The 20,247-nt window shown below is 41.2% G+C and overlaps 3 protein-coding genes across 5 annotated transcripts; 1 reads left to right on the forward strand and 2 right to left on the reverse strand.

The window, feature by feature from the left end:
- Positions 1–8,275: 8,275 nt before the first annotated feature.
- Positions 8,276–10,219, forward strand: LOC130719155 (protein MAIN-LIKE 1-like). Its single transcript, XM_057569796.1, has 3 exons — positions 8,276–9,035; positions 9,117–9,877; positions 9,959–10,219. The coding sequence occupies exons 1-3, from the start codon at positions 8,336–8,338 to the stop codon at positions 10,217–10,219; spliced, it is 1,722 nt and encodes a 573-aa protein (XP_057425779.1). The 5' UTR covers positions 8,276–8,335.
- Positions 10,163–11,713, reverse strand: LOC130720830 (uncharacterized). Of its 2 annotated transcripts, XM_057571533.1 has the most exons (4): positions 11,011–11,713; positions 10,825–10,926; positions 10,677–10,742; positions 10,163–10,584 (listed from the first exon to the last, which is right to left on the reverse strand). In XM_057571533.1, the coding sequence occupies exons 1-4, from the start codon at positions 11,368–11,370 to the stop codon at positions 10,525–10,527; spliced, it is 588 nt and encodes a 195-aa protein (XP_057427516.1). In that variant the 5' UTR covers positions 11,371–11,713; the 3' UTR covers positions 10,163–10,524. The 2 variants fall into 2 exon arrangements, with proteins under 2 accessions (XP_057427516.1, XP_057427515.1); XM_057571532.1 differs by having other exon boundaries at positions 10,825–11,713.
- A 40-nt stretch (positions 11,714–11,753) lies between these two features.
- Positions 11,754–15,711, reverse strand: LOC130720828 (PKS-NRPS hybrid synthetase cheA-like). Of its 2 annotated transcripts, none has more exons than XM_057571530.1 (5): positions 15,236–15,711; positions 14,818–14,978; positions 13,512–14,689; positions 12,269–13,421; positions 11,754–12,159 (listed from the first exon to the last, which is right to left on the reverse strand). In XM_057571530.1, the coding sequence occupies exons 2-5, from the start codon at positions 14,971–14,973 to the stop codon at positions 11,968–11,970; spliced, it is 2,679 nt and encodes an 892-aa protein (XP_057427513.1). In that variant the 5' UTR covers positions 14,974–14,978; positions 15,236–15,711; the 3' UTR covers positions 11,754–11,967. The 2 variants fall into 2 exon arrangements, with proteins under 2 accessions (XP_057427513.1, XP_057427514.1); XM_057571531.1 differs by having other exon boundaries at positions 14,818–14,992.
- Positions 15,712–20,247: the final 4,536 nt, after the last annotated feature.

Genomic DNA, 20,247 nt, shown 5'->3' on the forward strand with positions numbered 1-20,247 from the left:
AAGGTAAGTGTCCGCAACACTATCCCTCAAAACTGAGAATAAGCTGGCCCATCGGCCTGAAACAAGACCTCCTAAGTCCAACCAACTCTCTGTGATTCCCGTAAAGAAACCACACAAAAAGCTATAGGTGGGAAACTACCCTGTCCCGAATGAAACAAATAATGTTCAGAGCTAAGACTCTACTCCTACACTAATCCCATCTCGAGGAGCTCACACTAACACTCAATCCTACATGTTGGCATGATCGTCGTCCGAATTCGAAATCCAGAACGACCTAGTCTATGTACACCATCCGTCCTCCGCTCGCTATCGCGATGGGCTCCTGTTCCAGCATCCCAACTCTAGTTTCCCCCGAAGGATGAACCGTCGTGAACCAGTCCGCCAAAGACATCTGACAAAGGGCGTTTGTCCGCCAAAGCACACACAGAAGACGCGAGGGTCAACTCCAAAGAATTACATAAATAATAGCACCAATAGATATAGATAAGAGAATAGCCACTTAGGCTTATAGCTAGGGATAACATCCTAGGGTTGCATTTTCCATAATGAACTTAACAGCAATAATAACAATTAACATGTTCTAAATAGGATTAACAAATAACAATCACACTCGACAACTAAATCAGTATGCATGAATGCAGGATGATTAGTCAAACAACGTCTCCGACTCTCACTCGACACGTCGCCACGTGTTCTAGGTAAATTAAAGTCTCTAAAAGCTTATCCTAAGGTAAAGTCGATTCTGCGACAAAAGACACTTCTTCACATTAACATAGTAACTCATGATGAACTCCGGATCATCCGACTCATCTCAAACCGATGGTCACAACTTCTCAACAAGCAAAGAGTATCACATACTCGGAAACTACCGGTTTCCCGGACTTATCCCCAGGATAGCCCAACAATTAGGCATGTCAAGTCGATCCAACCCCTTGGGTTGAACATACGGACTCGCACACGCAACTCCCACAATTAGGCATGTCGAGTCGATCCAACCCCTTGGGTTGAACATACGGACTCGCACACGCAACAAATGACAACGCCAAGTCGGTTCACTCAAAAGAGTCGAACATACGGACATTGCGCGTGTCCAATGACTATCGCCGAATCGATCCAATCCATCGGATTGAACATACGGATCCGCGCGAGTCGAAGGGTTATCGCTGAATCGATCCAATCCCTCGGATTGAACATACGGATTCACGCGAGTTAAAATGGCAATCGCTGAATCGATCCAATCCCTCTGATTGAACATACGGACTCACGCGTGCCTGAGTGACTACCGCCGAATCGATCCAATCCATCGGATTGAATATACGGATTCGCGCATGTCGAAAAGTTGTCGCTGAATCGATCCAATCCCTCGGATTGAACATACGGATTCACGCGAGGTAAAATGGCAATCGCTGAATCGATCCAATCCCTCTGATTGAACATACGGATTCACGCGTGCCTGAGTGACTACCGCCGAATCGATCCAATCCATCGGATTGAATATACGGATTCGCGCGTGTCGAAAATTATTGCCGAATCGGCCCAACCCGTCGGGTTTGGACATACGGATTCGCGCCGCAAAGTCGAAGATACGCCCAACAACATAGATGCTCCAACAACACAACCACAATAGCTGCTCCAACAGCACAACAACAAACGCTGCTCCAACAGCACCACAACATCTACATACTCGAAGCCCCTCAACTTTCTCAATGCTGGGATCCGACGACACTTCTCGTTTTCCAAAACTATGATTTGCATCCAAAGCTTCCTTCCGAGATTATTACCATTACTTAAAGATTTAGAGGTTGTTTAATGTCTTATGAGTTTTCTTTACAAAATAATTATCCTTTTCGTCTTATCGCGAATCCTATAAGTTCTCGGGATCTCCTAATCCCCAAATGACTCCAGAGAATGTCTCGATCCATACAACACCACAACAAGGCCCGAATCTCATTCGTCCTTTCAAGCTTTCTCAAAACTCTCAAAATAAAATCGGCATGACCTGCCCGCTTTTCTCACCGTTCAGAAACTCAGATTATAGTGCAAAAGCATAATTAACTCATCATAATCAATCAACATGTCATATGTCAATATCTTAAGCAATAACCACATAGCACCTAGCATATAAGGCATGCACCACACATCCTAAATTACCCAATTAGCACTTAGCATGTCATTCACTCATCAAAAACATTCAGTAGATGCATCATCTACATTGTCAGCCGAAGCCTCAGAAAACATTTTCCAATCACACACAATTCCAGTGCATAAACAGTAAACAATGTCGAAACATCGACCCTAAGCATTAACTAGAGATTCAGTGAGAAGCCCTCACCTGTAGATTCTCCAGGACGATCTCCTAACACTTGTTCACAATCAAAGGCTTGCTCCTCTGGGAATTCCTCAAAATCACCTTTAGAGCAAAACCACAGAAATACTATCAGAATCTATCGAAAACTAAGTTATCGATACTTACTAAGGTTACTCGAAGTAATCTATACTCTAAGGTACGATAATCTAGCGCGAAAGACAAGTTTTCGGAAAAGGAAATTTTCCTCCTCCTCCCCTATAGGGCTCGGCCACTTTTGGTAATTGTGGGGCTCGATTTTTCTTCGATCAAACTTGGTTCCTATGCTTTCATAAGCCGTAACTAAGGGTATTCTGAACTCGGAAAAATTATCGGATCAAAAACTGTCGCAGGGGTATTTTGGTCATGATTTTTATCGCAGGGGTATTTTGGTCATGATTTTTAACTTAGGATTTTCAAAACTGAAATCCCAAAAATAAAATTTTGCAGGGACGTCACCAACGACGTTTATGACAACTAATCCTACTAGCACTAAGCTAAGGCGATAGTTTTCAGCCTAAAGGTTGAAGCTTTACACCAAAAACTCCAAAAATGGGTATTTTAGGCTCAAATTGATTCCGGCGGAATTCCGGCGACATAACGGAAAATCTAATCCGGCAGAAGTGATCTTGGGCGCATAAGGAAGAGGTTTAGAATCAGAAATGAAAGATTCAGGATAGTTTTGCAAAAACCCATAAACTATCCGCTCAGAAAACTCTACAGAAAAGCTATGGAAAAAGCGATCAGAGGTAAGGATTAGCGACTATACCTCGAAGCCTTGAAGTAGCAACTGATTGATCGACGATCAAGCAAGAAATGAACAAAAGCTCTTCTTCCTTCTTCCTCTTAGCAAATTCGCAGGTTTTGGAGAGAAATGGTGGAAATTTGTGATATTTTCTCATTTCTTGGCTATATATAGAGGTTGGCAAAACGCGGTAAAATGAAAGTTTCGCGAATCTGATTTTTCCGGCTTCATTCTCCATGAATTCTAAGATAGGTTTTGGCGAAAGAATTCCAAAACTAAAATGAGGTCTCCTTATATTTTAGGTGACTAATGCAAAGTCGGTGTAAAACTATTTTACCCGATAAGTTACTTTTTGCATCGAATGTCGGAATGGAAAACTTCCTTCTGAAGAAAGATTGAAATCATCAAGAGAAATGGGTGTACGCGTGTAGAATCTTCATTTGAAGCTCTGAATAGAAAAAGTCTTCATTGACGGTTGATTCTAGGGTTTTGAAAAACCAGGGATTCGGTTTCGGCAAACTTCCGATGATTGGAATCGGACGTTCGTAGATCCTAGAGTTTCGCCTCGAAATGATTGTGATATATGGAAAAAGAGAAGTTCTAATATTTCTCTAAAGATTTTTGGACTAAATTCCTACAGTGTTCCAAAGCTGGAAGTTTGTTGGAAATTATATTCCTATAGTGTTCCAAAGCTGGAACATAGTTTTGTTTCCTAAGGTTTTTGTCCTAGGTTTTAAATGCGAATATTAGTCGTGCTATAACTTAAATCGACTTCGATACAATCCTTAGACTTTTCCTGAACTTTCTCCTTCATACATTTATTTCATTTACTAAACTCTTGTTCAGGTTTCCCTTCGCCATGCATCAAACCTACTGGTGAATAAGAATTTATTCACCTGGTATAAACTGAAAAACTTGGGCCTTACATTCAGCTTTCTTCAGTTAGTATAAGTTGTATAATATATCCCAATAGAGTACTCAGGGATGTCTTACGTCACTAAAAAACAAATGTCCTACCCTGCATTTGGCTATTTCAAAAGGTAAATTCTGTGGTACCCTCAATTTTTGTTGGGTATGGTACCCCATTAAGTAATTCTATTGATTATTATCATGTTATTCAAAATAAATACTATATTTTTAGATTTTACTTTACTTGTCAATTAACTTTATCTCATGAAATTCATTTTTTATTAAAAATGTACTAGTGGTGGAAACGAATGATGGTGATGGAGATGCGCGTAAAATGATCATGATAGGTGGATGCACAGAGCTCAGAAAACACAACTTTCAAATCTCACTTCCCTAAGAATGGAACGCTGCATTACTACGATAGAACACAATCAAAATTTTAACCAGTACATGAGTCTTTATTGTTGAACCGACTCATTTTGGGTACCACACCTTAGTCTGGCTTAAGGTACGACAGCAAACACCATTTCAAAATGCCTCTTCTCATGCACTCTCTCAAGTCACTAGGGATAATAAATACAGAATCTACACAAAGCCCACCTTTTGAATGTGTAAAATCAATCAGTTTCATGGAGAATCTAACTTCCGTTGTAGGTATTGATCCACTGACAATAAACTCACCCACCTTGTAATCTACCCAGTACCCATGCTTATGGTTGCCATATGTATCATCAAGCTCAGTTTCATCTATACAGCATTCGCATGATGCTTGCTAACCATCTGAAGTGGACAACTCAAACTTCACAGGTTTAATTTTCCAACCATGGGTGTGTTCAAAATTGCATACACGGCGTCCAAGCCTTTTGGAAAACCATCCAAGGTGAAGCCTAAAGGAGAGAATATAAATATCAGCAGGAAATGGAAAGCTTACCTCCCCATTCACTTCAAACCACCATATTTGCTGCAAGTATGCCACAGTGTGGAACCTGAAAAATGTCTTCAGGTGTATAAGAATGATGAAAGACGGAAAAGAGTGCAGCATCAATATCAAGATTTGGGTGAATGCTACAATTTGTATAAAGAATACAAATGGAATATAGGCAGGAAGTTGACATCATTTAAATAGGGTGAGACAATGAAATTACAGGTATCCATGAATTAATTTAGGTTCTGCAAACCAACCCCCAGTACATTTACTTCATCAAATAGAATGGATAGCATTCAAGAGTAAAGATAGGTCAACATTGCAAAATAACCAATTTAATAGGAACCAACCAAATTGCAGTTGAACTTGAATAACACAATTCCATGTAAAAAATAATTAAAACGGTAAACATCTGTCACACAATTAGATTCTCTTACACTCTCCACGACTTTCAACTTTCCTTCTACTTTCTAGCTCCCAATCCTCATCTTGAACACAAACTAAAATGTCCTTATCCAATTCTCATCGGAATTTCTTGAGCAAGGCCTTCATTAGCTCCCACCATGATGCATTTGCATGGTACCATTTAGTTAGTTGGTGGGTTAGAGATAAGACATATAGCTTATAAATGGGGAAACGGGATTAAGAGTGAATGGTGCCTATCTTGTGTTTGAAAACTGACCCATTTGAATGGAGCTCTGGATTTGGCACCCCAGGGCTTAGAAATGCCACCCCACTTAAAAGTGGGGAAATACTATTATGCCCCTCCGTGTTTTATTTCGGAATATCCATTTCCGAAGTATTTCGGATTTTGAGATTCCGATATGCTTCGGAGGGTAACGTTCCGAAGGCTGTTGTATTAATTCAAAACACGGGCTCGAAAGCTCGCTCATTTCCCATTTCATTCCGAATTTCTTCTTGAACTTCCATTTCCGAAGCCCTCCAAACCTTCACAGCCTTCATCAGAGCTCTCCCTTCATCGCTCTTCATCATCTTCTTCGTCAACTACTGGAAGTAGAATTCCGCCCGCAATAGAGGTAAGGGCCTTCATATCTTCGTCATCTTGTTGTTGCTGTTAGGGTTACGGATTCGAATTGTTGCTCTTGAAATTTTTGGGTGCGGTTTGGTATTTTGTGTATTAGGGTTTTAGTGATTTGTGGATTGTGCGGTATTGTTGAAATTGTTGGGTGCGATTTGTTGGGTGAAATTGTTGGGTGCAGCTTGAACAATTGTGCGGTTTTAGTATCTCATTCTTGAAGATGTCTGATTGAAGCTCTTGTTGATGTTGGTTTACTGTAAATTAACTTCTTCATGTTCATGCAGAGCCAAGGGAGCATGCTTTCTGCCTTGATTGTGCCTTGATTGTGCTAGAAGTGACTCACTGTGCTACCTGTAAGTATTTCTTATCTTCTGATCCTGATCTTCATATAGTAAAACAATGGACACTAGTGGCTTTTGTATGTTTTACTTAAATATGTTGATTTTGGTGCTTAATATGTTGAATGAGATACTCAACCAAGTAAGGCTAATCCAATACTTGATACTCTTAACTAGGACAAACAGCCCTTACTCTACCCTGATAAATGAACACCTCTAATCGTTGTGGCATGCAGATCATATTGGTCCCAACCAATTCCCATAGTGTTTCTGTACATAACTATGAAAACACACTTATGCTCTATCTTTGATAATTTTTTAGTTTAGTTATTTTGGATTGGCAGAGAAACAAAAGGTTTCAATAAATAAGAAAGACACTGGTATAAGTACTGCTTATATTTTCCTCACTTGAAAGTAGAAACACATCCCCAGATTCACTCAGAACTATTTGCATCCTTCTGTTCAGAGAAAGTTCTTAAAGTTAGTCATGGCTAGTACTATCATCAAGTTGTTTTCCCTTGTCATTCTGGTTGTCTTGCTTGCCAATGCCAATTCTTCAAAGGCTCAGAGTTCAACTACTGAGTCGACAATTTCAGCTTCTCCTGGTGTTTTGCCTTACGAGACTTCGCCCGATATTTCCTCATTTTTCCCCACTCCAAGTTCTGAGGCAGAGGCATCTGCATCTGCACCGGCCCCAAGTTCAGGAGAATTGGATGGCAAGAAGTCTTCTAGTTCAGCAAGGTTGGGTTCTGCAGCTACCTTTGTTGGTATTCTGCTCTCTAGAGTCTTGATAATCAACATGGTTAATGTTTGAGCATGTACCATGGTATTTATTTGTCTTTAAGAGGTTGTCATTTTCAGCCACTAGTTTAAGTGTTCTTGCTTTCTATTAATCCGTATTCAGTAGTAATTCGCTGTGTTGCTTGCTTAATAATGTACATGATAGATCCTTAATTATGTTGAACTCAGAAATTCTCCTAGTATTTGTAATACTACTAGTATCTTTTGTTCCTTTTTCGTAGGATTTGAACCTTTAATATCAACTGCTTAGCCATTAACTCTAGCTATGGGCAAATTGAACACATTCACTGGTTACTTACTTACTTTACATTTCTTCAGATCATAATTCATCTGAAACTCTGCACAAGACAACAATAACTTGCTGCTTTGAAACGTGAACATTTTAATTCAGATTTATTAAAACTAGATACTAGCCCGGCAATAATTGAGCACGCGATACAATTCAGTTTCAATATATTATAATTGATGGTGAAGGGATACTTATCAAGAAAATGATGATCTACTTGTATCCAAATTACTTGTCAAAGAGTTTGTACATCCAACCATAGTTATTACTAGAGTATCTTAAGAAAAGTATGTGTTTCAACACAAAACAAGTTCTTAAGAAAGCCATACATACTGGCATTGAGTACATAAATAGGCTAGACATGCTTATTGATCAAGTATGTTAGACATTCTTTTTATTTACATATACTGGTTTATTGATCAGGAAACTGTTGAAAAGATTAGAGTTGGGATCAAAGAACAAACAGAAATCACTGTTCATTTTATCAGAGGTAAATAACCTGTCTTGGTTGATATATGTAGCCTCTTGAATATTAAGTTTCTTCTAGCTTTCAGCTGATTGCATGAATATTCAGTTATAAAGCTCATCAATTGGTACTTTTACAATTATCTGATGAGTATTATTTTTTAATAGATGGCTAAGAGGAAGAGCCAAGGGCGCAGGAAATCACATGTTGCTGGGAGCTCCCATGATGCCACGGAGGATGTTGAGGATCGCCACACAGCCCCGGATGATGTTGAGGATCGCCACAGACGGCTGCATGCTTCTTTTCGTAGAGTCAGAGGCAGATTTGGTGAGGACCAGGATGTTGGTGGGACATCAAATGAGGAGCGTCGAGACCCTTGTGATATGATTCCTGAGCCTTCTCGTCAGACGACTCCCGAGCCTTCTCCGCCTTCTCCGCCTTCTCGTCAGACGACTCCCGAGCCTTCTCCGCCTTCTCGTCAGATGACTCCTCAGAGTTCGACAGAGAGTGAGCATGAGGTTGATGTGGAGCATGAGGTTGATGTGGAGCTTCAGGTTGATGTGGAGCCTGAGGTTGGTGTGGAGCTTGAGGGTGATGCTGGAGCACGACGGGATGAGGTGCCAGTCCAGACAGAGGCACCGTTTCCAGGGGGGCCTGATGATCTGTCACTGTTGGTCCGTTACCCACATCACGTTGCGCCGTGTCTGTGGCATCATATTATAGGCACCGACCCGCGTTACCCCGATAGAGGTGTGTTGAAGTTTGCCAGCGCTGGGATGAAGCTGGCAAAGCTGACATGTGAGGGCGAGGGAGACGATATGAGCGCTGTTCGTCAGCGTGTGGAGGGGACCGGACTCTATCCGCTCTTCAGTTGCACCTATCTGGAGATAGACACACCCCTTCTATCTGCCCTCGTCGAGAGATGGCATGAGGATACCAGCAGCTTCCACATGCCATTCGGGGAGATGACCATCACCCTGGATGACGTGTCATCTATACTTCATTTGCCGATGGGTGAGAGGTTTTATACTCCCGGACAGGCCAGCAGAGAACAGGCAGCGGAGACCTGTGTTCTGCTCTTAGGAGGGGTAGCCACGGACTACATCATGGAGTTTAAGGCGGTGAAGACCATTGGCTTGCGATTCGGGTTCTTGCAGACTCTTTACACTAGGGCTCTTGCTGGTTAGTTGTACTGTATACTTAATTTATTTGCAACTATTATATGTGAATTAAATGATTAATGGTTTCTTTGTTGTACTTTAGAGCATCGGCATGACCATGCAGCACGGATGTGGCTACTTCACCTCCTCGGCTCGACCTTGTTTGCGAACAAGAGTGGAGGACACTACACTTCTGTCCATTGGATCGGCATGCTGCAGCACCTTGATCGGGTGTCAGAGTATGCGTGGGGCGCCATTGCACTAGCTACACTGTATGATGCACTTGGTCATGCCTCACGGAGGAAGACCAAGCAGATGAGCGGTTGTTCTTCCCTCCTGGTAGCTTGGGTGTTTGAGCACTTCCCACCCACCATTATTCAGCGGATTGAGGTCCCCGAGTACACGGAGGACCAGCCCAGAGCGTGCAGGTGGATGGAGTCCCGGGCTGGGCATGCTGGACTGATGGAGAGGCGAGTTCTCTTCGATGAGATGACGGCAGAGGACGTCATATGGACACCGTATGAGGAGCACAGGAGTCACAGAGAGCTGGACGTCCGAGCTTTATACTCAGGCTACATCCGGACTCCCATCCGGACGGCCGTGCGACCTCATCTTCCTGAGCGTGTGATGCGGCAGTTTGGGTACGTGCAGCCTATCCCGCGACACCCATCTGTTGTGATGGGCATGAGTTCTGCTGCGGAGGTCGTTGATGCAGCATACCAGGATTATGAGCCACACTTGATTCCAGGGGGGGTCCCTAGTATAGTGGATGGAGCGGCAGTAGATGATTACCTGGACTGGTACACCGGTGTATCTCACCGGTTCATCATCCCGGATGAGAGTAGGGCCGATCTCAGTGCTGTGGTAAGTGTGAACTTAATTTTCTTTATGCATTTGTGGTTTTGTGTATGCGGTTTACTAACATGTATATTGATTTATTTTCAGGCTTCTTTGCGTCGGGCCGTTGATTTGCTAGAGCAGGGACTTGAGGTCGACGACGGTCCCCCTAGAGATACACGCTCCCGCACTTTATTAGAGAAGTGCCTCACTGTCATCAGAGACTTGAGCAGGACCCAGGGCGTCACTTTCGTTGGTGTACGAGGAGGCAGAGGTCGAGGCAGAGGAGGAGGCGGAGATAGAGGAGGTGGCAGAGGCGGAGGCAGAGGTCGTAGGGGTAGGGTGGGTCGTAGGGGCAGGGGGCAGTGACATTATTATTATGTGTACTTTTATCGCATTATTAGTTTATACACGCTTTATTATCGGTCTGTACTTTTATCGCATTATTAGTTTGGATTTCACATTATCACGCTTTACTTGATTTGATTACATTTTTATCTCTTTTTAAATCAGGTAAAATAACAAACAAAATCCAATGGGAAGTGAAATAACGCACATAATCCAATTGAAGCAAAATAACGTACATAATTCAAGGGACGCAACATAGCCTACATAATCCAGGTCAAGGATTTTTTAAAGTTGCAAATAATTCAAAATTAGCCAAATAACATTAATCAATCTTCTGTAATGTCGGTGAATGTTTCAGATGGAGGTCCACAGTCACTGGAGAATACCTGTGAAAATTCACATAAACGAAAATTGAGATGTGTAAAAATCCACAGTCACTTTTATTTTAATTATATATGTGTAAAAAAGATTTCCATACCTTAACTATGTTGGGCAATGTTATGTTCAGGTAACAATTAGATTTTCTAGGAGAAAACACAGCTACCTAAAAGCAAAAAAGGAAGAAATAATGTTCAAATTGTCTAAAGAAGTAGAAACAATAGTCAAGTCGGTTAGAAATAATAAACCTTCTGGATAAGCATAACAGATCCAACATTTATGTCCTTCGCGAATTCGCTTTCAGTGAAAACCTTGTGATGGACACTAGCACCGACAGTGCCCGTAGGATCCTGCAACTCAAACCCATATGGCATTGACAGAGGACATTTAAATACCATGACATTGATGAAAAAGAACGCGGAAGATGGAAATACCTTCAGGGTAACTGACACATCGCCGAATCCGTTTGGCGTGCATGATTTGATAACTGCGACGATGAGATCGACCCTTTCTAGATGGTGAGTGATTGAACCCAGAGGAGTTGCAGATCCGCCTAATTGCAGGGCTGAAAGCCAAGCATTGGAGTGAAAATCGGGATCAGTGTCGTGACCGTCTTCGACGACGCGCCTAACAAATTGTTGGGTTGGAATGAGGTGTCCGTCGGTGGTGGAGCTGCGTTGAATCATGGCGGCCTGGACAACACCAGCAGGGCCGGGAATGAGAGGACGAGAACTTGCAGAAGAGTTGCCTCGGAGTTTGCAAGGGCGGATGAAGGTGGGCAAATCTTGTTCCATTTTGATTTTGAAGGTTTCGTTGAAAGAATGAAAGGAGAGGATGAATACAAGAAAGCTTAAATCAAGCAAATTTATAGATGAAGGAGTAATGGGGTTGGTTGTTGTTGGTGGTTGATAGTAATTAGGTTGGCTGTGGTTGGATGAGAGTAATGAGGTTGGTTGTGGTTGGTTGTGGATAGTGATGGAGAGACTTAAAATTAAAATGAGAAAAAAAATTAACGTTCGGATCCCCAGATTCCGAAGTTGTTCGGATCCTATAAATCCGAACTGTCTCGGAAACCTAAATGTCGAAGATTGTTTAAACTTGGGGGTGCCAAATTTAAGTATATGACACGGAAATGGAAAGGAGTCGTCCGAAATATTTCGGACTCCGTAGTTCCGAAGTACTTCGGAAACCAAAGTTCCGAAATTTGCTTAACCAGTTAAAATGACAGTACCAGAAACAATGCAGGCAGAATCACAAGTTCTCATAACCAGCTACATTGCAGGGCAGAAACAGATAAAATGCACATGAGAAATAGTTTAATACTACATCATAATACTTTGAACTTCTAATTAGTTGTACATATGTCATTGCTACAAACATCAATCCTAGTCTCAATCTTCTCCAAGGTCTATAAAGACATTCTCTTGAGGACCACCCGTAGGATCAATCCAAGCATTCAATTCTGCCGTAAATGTAGCCAAACGCGCCGCATACGGGAAGATCCATTGGTCGGTGGGTTCTTTGGCCAAAAACGGCCATTGGGGAGCTATTGTTGGCATAGGATGTCCCGGCTTAAGCTTTAGCTACATTTGAGAGTATAGCAATAAAGTTAGATAAGAACAAAGTGGCTGAGTACAAAGTATACTAATTTAACGTGACAAGCGAGTGTAAGGTACTTCATAAAAGTTATACCTGAACAAAGTGGTTGGTGACGTGACCAACTGCTATAACGGGATGTACTTCCGGTGGGGCGCCTCCTCTCAATGGCAGATAAGTGTAACAACCTTTTAGTGAAATGGAGATGAAGACAACTTGCAACCTCGTAGCAATGAGGTACCCCATCTCCGGTAGAGACATCCACTTGTCTTCCGTTGCAATTGTACCAATCGGAAGGATGAGACGATTTTGTAGAGACTGAACCCTCTCATAACCAAATATGTTGCTATAGTAAGCGGTATTCTTTGAGAGTTCTACAAGCAACTCTTCCCTAATCAAAGCCCAACCGTCTTGACCTATGTCGGGTCTGAACAATGCAGCAACTGATCTATAACCACAATTACCATCTGCAATAACATCTATGACTTTTTCTATATATTGATGGAAGAAAGATGGCAAATCATCCAAGTATATGCTGGTGGAGGACTGCTTGCTCTTCTTAGACTTCTTGCTTCGAGGACAAGAGACTTTGTTAGGTGTTGGCTTGAGGCTATTGTTAACATGTTCCCAATAACAAGGATCACGTTGTAAGGATGGTTTTTGTTGACTAGGTGGTTTACTCTCCATAGCCTTGGACGAGCGCTTGGGCTTTATCTTCACTTGAGGAGGACACAGTGAACTACTAGAAGGACAATATAGCTCTTTTACCTTCCTCCTTAGCATACTTTGGCCCGCAACATCCAAAGTGTTGAAATAAGCGGTCAAGCCATCAATCTCTGACTTGAGGTCTCCTTGGTTTGAGGCTTGACTCCCAATGGGTACATGGTCCCAACCAAGTATCTTCCAGAAAGTATGGATTGCCTCATACGGAATTCTATCATAACTATGAAGTGCACACGCACAAGGAAGCCCATGGGTAACTTGGAATGCGCATCCACAACCATCACGCATCACTCTGTTCTGTTCATCTTCCATGAGTTGCATGGCCTTTCTGGACACAAATCCCCTGATATTTGTATACATGGGCGACTTGAAACGATGTTCTACAAGGTTGATACTGCGCTCAAATGATGCCTTGATTTCATTGTGTCGTACAGTGGTCAACCTATCCACTGCATCCCACGAGGCGCACAAGTCACCTCTGCCGTCTTTCAGCATCCTCTTCAAGGTTGAGTGTGCACTTTCAGCCCTGCATACAAAAGATCATACTCTATCAATTTCTGCTAATAAAGCAAGACTATGAAATGAAAGATCACAACCAATAAAGTGTGCATTGTACCTGTTACTCGTTGTAGTTCCAAAATGCAACACAGAATTGGTCCACGCACTCACAAATTTCTCCTTGTGCTTTACCCATGTAGTAGAAATGTAGGATATGAAATCTGGGAAGTCCTTACACATGACACACATTTCCTTCCATTCCTCATCAAATTGTTCCACTGTTTCAGCATAAATCAGGCATTTCCAGTTCTCCATCACTGAAAGGGCAAAATCATCCGTGCCAATCAACACTTTGCACTTTGCCTCCACATTCTTGTTTATGTGGAACCGGCATAATAAATTGGTACAATTGGGAAGACATTGCTTAACAGCACTCAGTAAAGCCAAATCTCTGTCAGTCACAATCACTTGAGGTAATCTGGCATCATTGGCAATAAGAGACTTCATGCACTCCAAGGCCCAAACATAGTCAATTGTGTGCTCCCTAACTATGTAGCAAAATGCTATGGAGAAAGTCAACCCCGTAGAAGTGAGACCAACCATTTCAAGCAAGGGGATCTGATATCTGTTTGTCTTGTACGTGCAATCCATGATGACCACATGAGGGAATGTGTTGAAGAGTCTGACCGCATCAGGATGAGCCCAAAAGAGATCCCTAATCTCACTTGAATCAGCTTGTTGCCTTTCAAAGTGAACATACTTGGCTTCTACCAACTTCTTCATCAAATGTTGCATTTCTGTCAATGGTCCCCTCTCCTCTTTTTTAAACCTTTTGTTGCAACTGTAAACTTGAGTGATTGTAGTCAAGTTACTTGGATTGTTTTCCTTCAATGCCGCTAGTATTTGTCTCGGTGGAGTCCAAGTACTAGTCATGGTGCCCACAAGCCCCTTCTCTTCCTCTGTTAGTCGACCAACGTAGGGGTGTCCAACTAGTGATTTAGCTGGTTCATGGTTGTGTTTACCATCCATCACTTTCAGCCACCACATTCTATCACCCTTCGTAGGTCGTCCTTTGAGATTAAACTTACAATCAGTCTTTTGTGATGCGGTCTTTTTGTACTTGAATGTATTCGGGTCCTTGTATGGCCTGTAAATACCATGCTTCGCACACTTAATAGTAACAAATACCTTTCCTCCACTTATAGCATAGTCAGACCTTGCAATCACCAGCACATAACCATTCGCCTTTCCAACATTCTTAGCCCATTGTTCAAGCTCATCACGAGTATCAAATATCTGTTCAATGATAACATATTGCTTTAGAAATAAAACATCCTACCAACCATCACTAATTATTCAATGATCATCACATCATTTTCCAAATACATAGTAGTATGTTCCAACAAAAATTATTCAATGAATACCTGGTCAGTTGTAAATAAATGTGTGGCGTCCACGCTTATACGAGGGGGCACCCACGGAATGATATTGCTAGGAGGCTCAACATTCCCAGAACCGCATGCGGCATCGCATGCGGCATCAACCAGTAAATCTTCTTCATATAGGTACGGTTCAGTCATTCAGCCTGCATGTAACAAACTGCAACTGGTTAACTACTTCGGACATTGGGATTCCGAACTCGTTCGGATACAGACAATCCGAACTCGTTCGGATAAAGACAATCCGAATTCGTTCGGATACAGACAATCCGTATCAAGCTCGACAGCATCAGAATACAACCAAACAATGGTGGTGCAAAACGAACTTCCAACAAACAACAATGAAATGTAACTACAATGATAAGTAAAGCAGGATATGAAGGGGGAGAGAAATGAAACTTACCAGAAGGAACTTGGTAGCAAGGTGGAACTTGGAAGGAGATGGTGGTTGAGGGTGGAGCAAGTGGAACTTGGAAGGAGATGGTGGTGAGGGGGAGGAAAACAAACGTGGAGGAAGAAGAGGAAGAGTGGTGGTGGTGGAGTTTTTTGAATCTGATTGTAATGGGGGGGTGGTGATGGGGTTGGTGGTGGATGAGTAATGGTGATGGAGTTGGTGGTGGAGGAGTAATGGTGCTCAAAAGGTGGCAGTGTGCGACAGGTTTTCGGATTCAACGAATCCGAAGTACTTCGGATTGTACGAATCCGAAGTACTTCGGATTGTACGTTTCCGAATTATGTCTGTCGTTTAAGTGTCAGATTCAACAAGGTATTATTCGAAACTTTGGATTCCGAAGTGTTACGGATACCCGGTGTCCGAAAGGGTAGTTCTGGCATTTTTTAAAAAATCTGGGGTGCCATTTCTAAGCCCTGGGGTGCCAAATCCAGGGCTCATTTGAATGGTGCCTTATAAAATAGTTCGTGGGTATTCTCAAATGACTAGGCACCAACTAGATGGTACCATTCAAATGGTGCCTTATCTTAGTTAGTGGTTAGAGATAAGAAAAAACAAATGGTACCATGCAAATGGGCCAGTTTTCAACCACAAAAACTAACTTCAAAGTGAATTAACTTAGCATCATGGACCAATCTACCTATGATTTATGATTCCATTTGAAGCTAAAGACTTCCATGCCTACTGAAGTAGCAGGTATACAATTACCCAAGCACAGGAAAGTTACTATTTTCAAATACAAGCAGAGCCAAGTTACTATTTCATCTCCTTCTCTTTATATTTGTAAAACATACAGTTGATCTGTGACTAAACTGAAAGATAAAGAACTGCTGAACACTTTCTTCTACCAAACGTTACCCCGTTCTTTCATACTCTTGGAAAATGAACACAACATTCAAATCTTCACTTATCTATGATGTCAAAACCTATTCATAGTGTTGCATATTTGCCTATAGCAATGAGTAAACCAAACAAAGGCCCATTTGCGCCATACACTTTCATAAATTGACATGTACAACATCAAAACAACAAAAGAAATACAACACTTACATGAGAATAGACTATCTAAGACTGACAGGAAGATAAATCCATCTGAGGGTGCATGCAGTACTTAGCAGCAGGGGCGGACCCACATTAGACTGAGGGGGTTCAGTTGAACCCCCTGAAAGAAAAAAAATTCTACTGACCCCCTTGTATAATTATTTTTTTGAACCCCTGAAAATTTTAATTTGCACCCAGACCCTCTCTCTCACACTCACTACTCAGCTCTCACCCTCTAGGTCAAGCACGCACACACGCACCAGTGCACCACCGGCCACCATCACGGCACCAGTCAGCACCACGCTACTGCTCCACACAATATACCAGCCGGCCTCTACCTAAATCTAACTCTCTCAATCAAGACTCTGTCTTTTTGTCTCTAACTTTTCATCGGGTTTCCCCATTCACCAGCTCGATCCATAGGTTCGTTCTCCTGGTCCTCTTTGTTACTCTATTTCTCAATTCTCTCTGTTTTTCAGCTTTTGATTTGAGTACATAGCTATGGAATTCTGCGATTCGCATTCCGCTTTCTGGGTAATCGATTTTTGCTGTTTTAGAATTGGGATTTTGGGGTGTGTGTTTGGATTGGGCTTGTTTGTTGGGGAATCTTGGAGAGGGATTTGCAGTGGGCGGTGGCTCCTGTGTTGATGAGGATTTTATGGTTTATTTTGTATTCGTGAGAAAGTTGAAATTTTTCATGGGATTGAATAATGAATATTATATGCGTATTGTATGCATTGAGGGAATAGTGAAGGTTCATGGGATTGAATAATGAATATTATAGAAATGCTTCTGTTTTTAGGGAAGAAGCTGTGAATCCAGTGGAAATTTTTGAACTGGTAAAGGTGAAGGCTTGGACCTGGTTACGTGCAAAAAATAGTAGCTTTATTCATTCTTTTGCTGAATGGCTTAATGAACCTATGGAATGCATTGATGATACTTAAAGTATTTGGTTGAAGGTATGGATGAAGGTCCTGAGTGTGGATTAAAGCTAAAAAGGGTGCATGTGTATACTCTGTGTTCGAATGGCTGCAGAATTTGAAGGAGAGCATAACTCAGATTTGATGTGGGTTCACATACTGCAGTTATTTGGCAGGTTGTAGAGAGGATCAAAGTGTTGGCTGCAGGGTGTGTTTTATTGTCATGATGCCATTGAATTTTATATGGCTGGTTAGGCTGTGATATTAATTATAGTGGACGAAGTGGTGGTATGCACGGTAGGGACTTGCTATTGTGTCTGCATAAGTATTAAGGTGGTTTTCTTGCAAGGTGCGGTTTACGCAATAAGTTTTGTTTGTGGTGGAATTAAATTCAGCTATGAATTGACACCAATAAATGACGATTACACTCAAATGGAGATGGCTACTGCTACACTAAAGTCTTTCCTTTAAGAAGATGGTGGGATATCATTAGTATATGGTTCATGTATTGCTGTATTTTTTGTCGCACTTATCTTATTTCCTTCATTTCCTTACTTGTATTTTGTTCTCTTGGCTTCTTCCGTTCTTGTTATTACCTGGCTCAATTTAAGGTAAGTCTTTGGTATACCGATGTGTTCATTTGAAAAATTTGAACCCTCTGACCCTGGGGTCCTGGATCCGGCACTGCTTAGCAGCTTTGATTCCCTAAACTTCATCTACCAGCCAAAACACTTTCCAGTGTATCATGGTTCATGATGACCAACCAGACACTATCCTTTTTCCTTCTCTCAGAATCTGGTCCATTAAACATAAGTAAAACTAAATATTTCCCCTTTTATTGTAAATCATGATTAAAGCATCATATAAACATATAAAAGAAGAGAATAATAAATTTTCAAAAATCACAGTCATTGTCATAATAAAAGATGTCATACAAGCACCAAAATAGACAATGTTGTTCCAATTCCATAAAATCCGGCAATCAATTATATTTTTCTGACCACAAGTGAGGAAAAGCTAGAACTTTTAGGCAGACCCACCCTCCACTTGTTTGGGATTATTTCTAAAAAAACGAGGAGATGAAAACGAGGGACTTTGGTGTAATCCTCCAAAACCCTCCTTGCTTAATTTGTATATCATTTAAAACCTGCCCCCAATTTGGAGGATTTAAACATTCAAAATAAGCAAAACCCTTCAACGTCAAAAACCCTAACTTCCAATAATAGAGAAAAATAGAATAGCACAGACCTTGTTGCCATGGTGGAAGGGTAAGGGGCGAGAGCGGAGGGCGAAAATGGAGGCAGGAGTGGTAGTTAAGCGCCAACTTAGAATATGGACTTGAAGTGACAACCATTATGGACTCCAACTTGTAAATACAAGTTTTGTCATTCATTTACATGTTTTTCATTCAAACATTGATATTTTATCTTAGTGAGACCCAGGGACTTCTCCCTCACATTGGTACATACTAAAGTGTCATAGCATCTTCTACAGATACTCCCCTCTCTGCGGTCCATCAACACCATCGCCATCCTCTAGGTACTCATAAGGTTGATTTTGATTTCAGAGGAAAGAGTTTGTGATCGAGTGGGAACGGGAAAAGGAAGTAACGTGAGGTGTTTTTTCAAAAGAGGTTCACATCTTAACCATTCATTTAATTCTAAGGTTAAAAATCATTCTTTTTACTCTCACATAAAAAAAATACTCTCACTAGATACATCATCTCCCTATACAATGACGGAGGGAGGTTAAACTTTAAAGAGTATGAGGGCACGTGTCCTCACTTGGTTTAAAAAAAATCATTAGAAAAAAAATTGAGTAGTAAAAGTATGTGATATTTTATGACATCTTTGGTAAAAAATGTTCTCACTTATGTTTCACATTGCTAAATGTGCTACTTGAGTAGTAAAAGTACGTGGTTTTTTATGATTCATTTGGAAAAAATTGCTCTCACTCGTGTTCTTATTCACAAAAAATGTCTTCACTTCTAATAATATATGCTAATTTTTTTTTAATTTATATTTCATATTGCTCCCACAACATCAAAATTCGACAAAAATAAAATATTACGTAATGTGACAATTATGTGATTATGGTGTTATTAAATAAATTTTGGGCTCACCCAGATATGGCTACAGCTTTGGATTTTATGCTGCATTCCTGGCAACCCCCTGAAGAAGGCTTCATCAAGTGCAACTCTGATGGCAGCTATAGAGAGGAGAGTCAAGTTATGGGAAGTGGAGGAGTATTGCGTGACCATCGAGGTAAGTGGTTGGGTGGTTTTTATTCAAAGGTTCCTGATAATCCTTTGGCCAGTCCGTTCATGGCTGAGGCATGTGCTCTCCGCGACGTTTTGCGCCTTGCTTGGGATCAAGGGCATCGAAAGATTCGCTGTGAAACTGATTGTGCGAACCTGGTATCCACTTTGGAAGACGGTGACAACCTCCATCTCCACTCTGCATACTCAGTCTTGTTCTCTATCAAGGAGCTCTTGACAAGAAATTGGCTGGTGACTCTGAATGTGATCTCTAGGGAGTGCAACAAAGCTGTTGATTATTTGGCCAAGCTTGGTGCTGCTGCTGCTACGACAGATTTCTGGGTTTTAAACCAACCAGATGTAGAGCTGGAAGTCCTTTTAATTAAGGACTCCGACGTTGCTAGTTAGTTTTATCGTTTTTGCGTTAATTTTCAGATGTATTAAAAAAAATTGATATTGAACAATCGAAAATATGTTGACCAACATTTCTACATACTCTTCAAATTGATCATCTCAATTCTCAAATCAAAATTGTATATCATGCATTTTCTTATATGAAATTCTTGTATTTGTTTCTGCTGTTATAAATTTTGACATGTTTACTAGATTTATATAGTTAACATTCATAAAAGGATACGCAAATTTTGCGTAATAATAGGAATGAAATTTTAATATAAGAGAATATATTATCATATTTTTTTGGTACAAATAAGAGGATATATTACTACGGGTGTCATGTAAGTGAG

Source organism: Lotus japonicus, chromosome 5 (genome assembly GCF_012489685.1).
Source record: "Lotus japonicus ecotype B-129 chromosome 5, LjGifu_v1.2".
NCBI lineage: Eukaryota > Viridiplantae > Streptophyta > Magnoliopsida > Fabales > Fabaceae > Lotus > Lotus japonicus.

Coding starts and splice junctions, on each gene's coding strand:
- LOC130719155 (XM_057569796.1), top strand. CDS start 8,336: ATGACTCCTCAGAGTTCGACAGAGAGTGAGCATGAGGTTGATGTGGAG. Junction 9,036..9,116: donor TTACACTAGGGCTCTTGCTG/GTTAGTTGTACT, acceptor GTTGTACTTTAG/AGCATCGGCATGACCATGCA. Junction 9,878..9,958: donor GGGCCGATCTCAGTGCTGTG/GTAAGTGTGAAC, acceptor ATTTATTTTCAG/GCTTCTTTGCGTCGGGCCGT.
- LOC130720828 (XM_057571530.1), bottom strand. CDS start 14,973: ATGACTGAACCGTACCTATATGAAGAAGATTTACTGGTTGATGCCGCA. Junction 14,690..14,817: donor ATTTATTTACAACTGACCAG/GTATTCATTGAA, acceptor ATCATTGAACAG/ATATTTGATACTCGTGATGA. Junction 13,422..13,511: donor GGAACTACAACGAGTAACAG/GTACAATGCACA, acceptor TTTTGTATGCAG/GGCTGAAAGTGCACACTCAA.
- LOC130720830 (XM_057571532.1), bottom strand. CDS start 11,370: ATGGAACAAGATTTGCCCACCTTCATCCGCCCTTGCAAACTCCGAGGC. Junction 10,743..10,824: donor CTGTTATGCTTATCCAGAAG/GTTTATTATTTC, acceptor TTTTGCTTTTAG/GTAGCTGTGTTTTCTCCTAG. Junction 10,585..10,676: donor CATTGCCCAACATAGTTAAG/GTATGGAAATCT, acceptor GAATTTTCACAG/GTATTCTCCAGTGACTGTGG.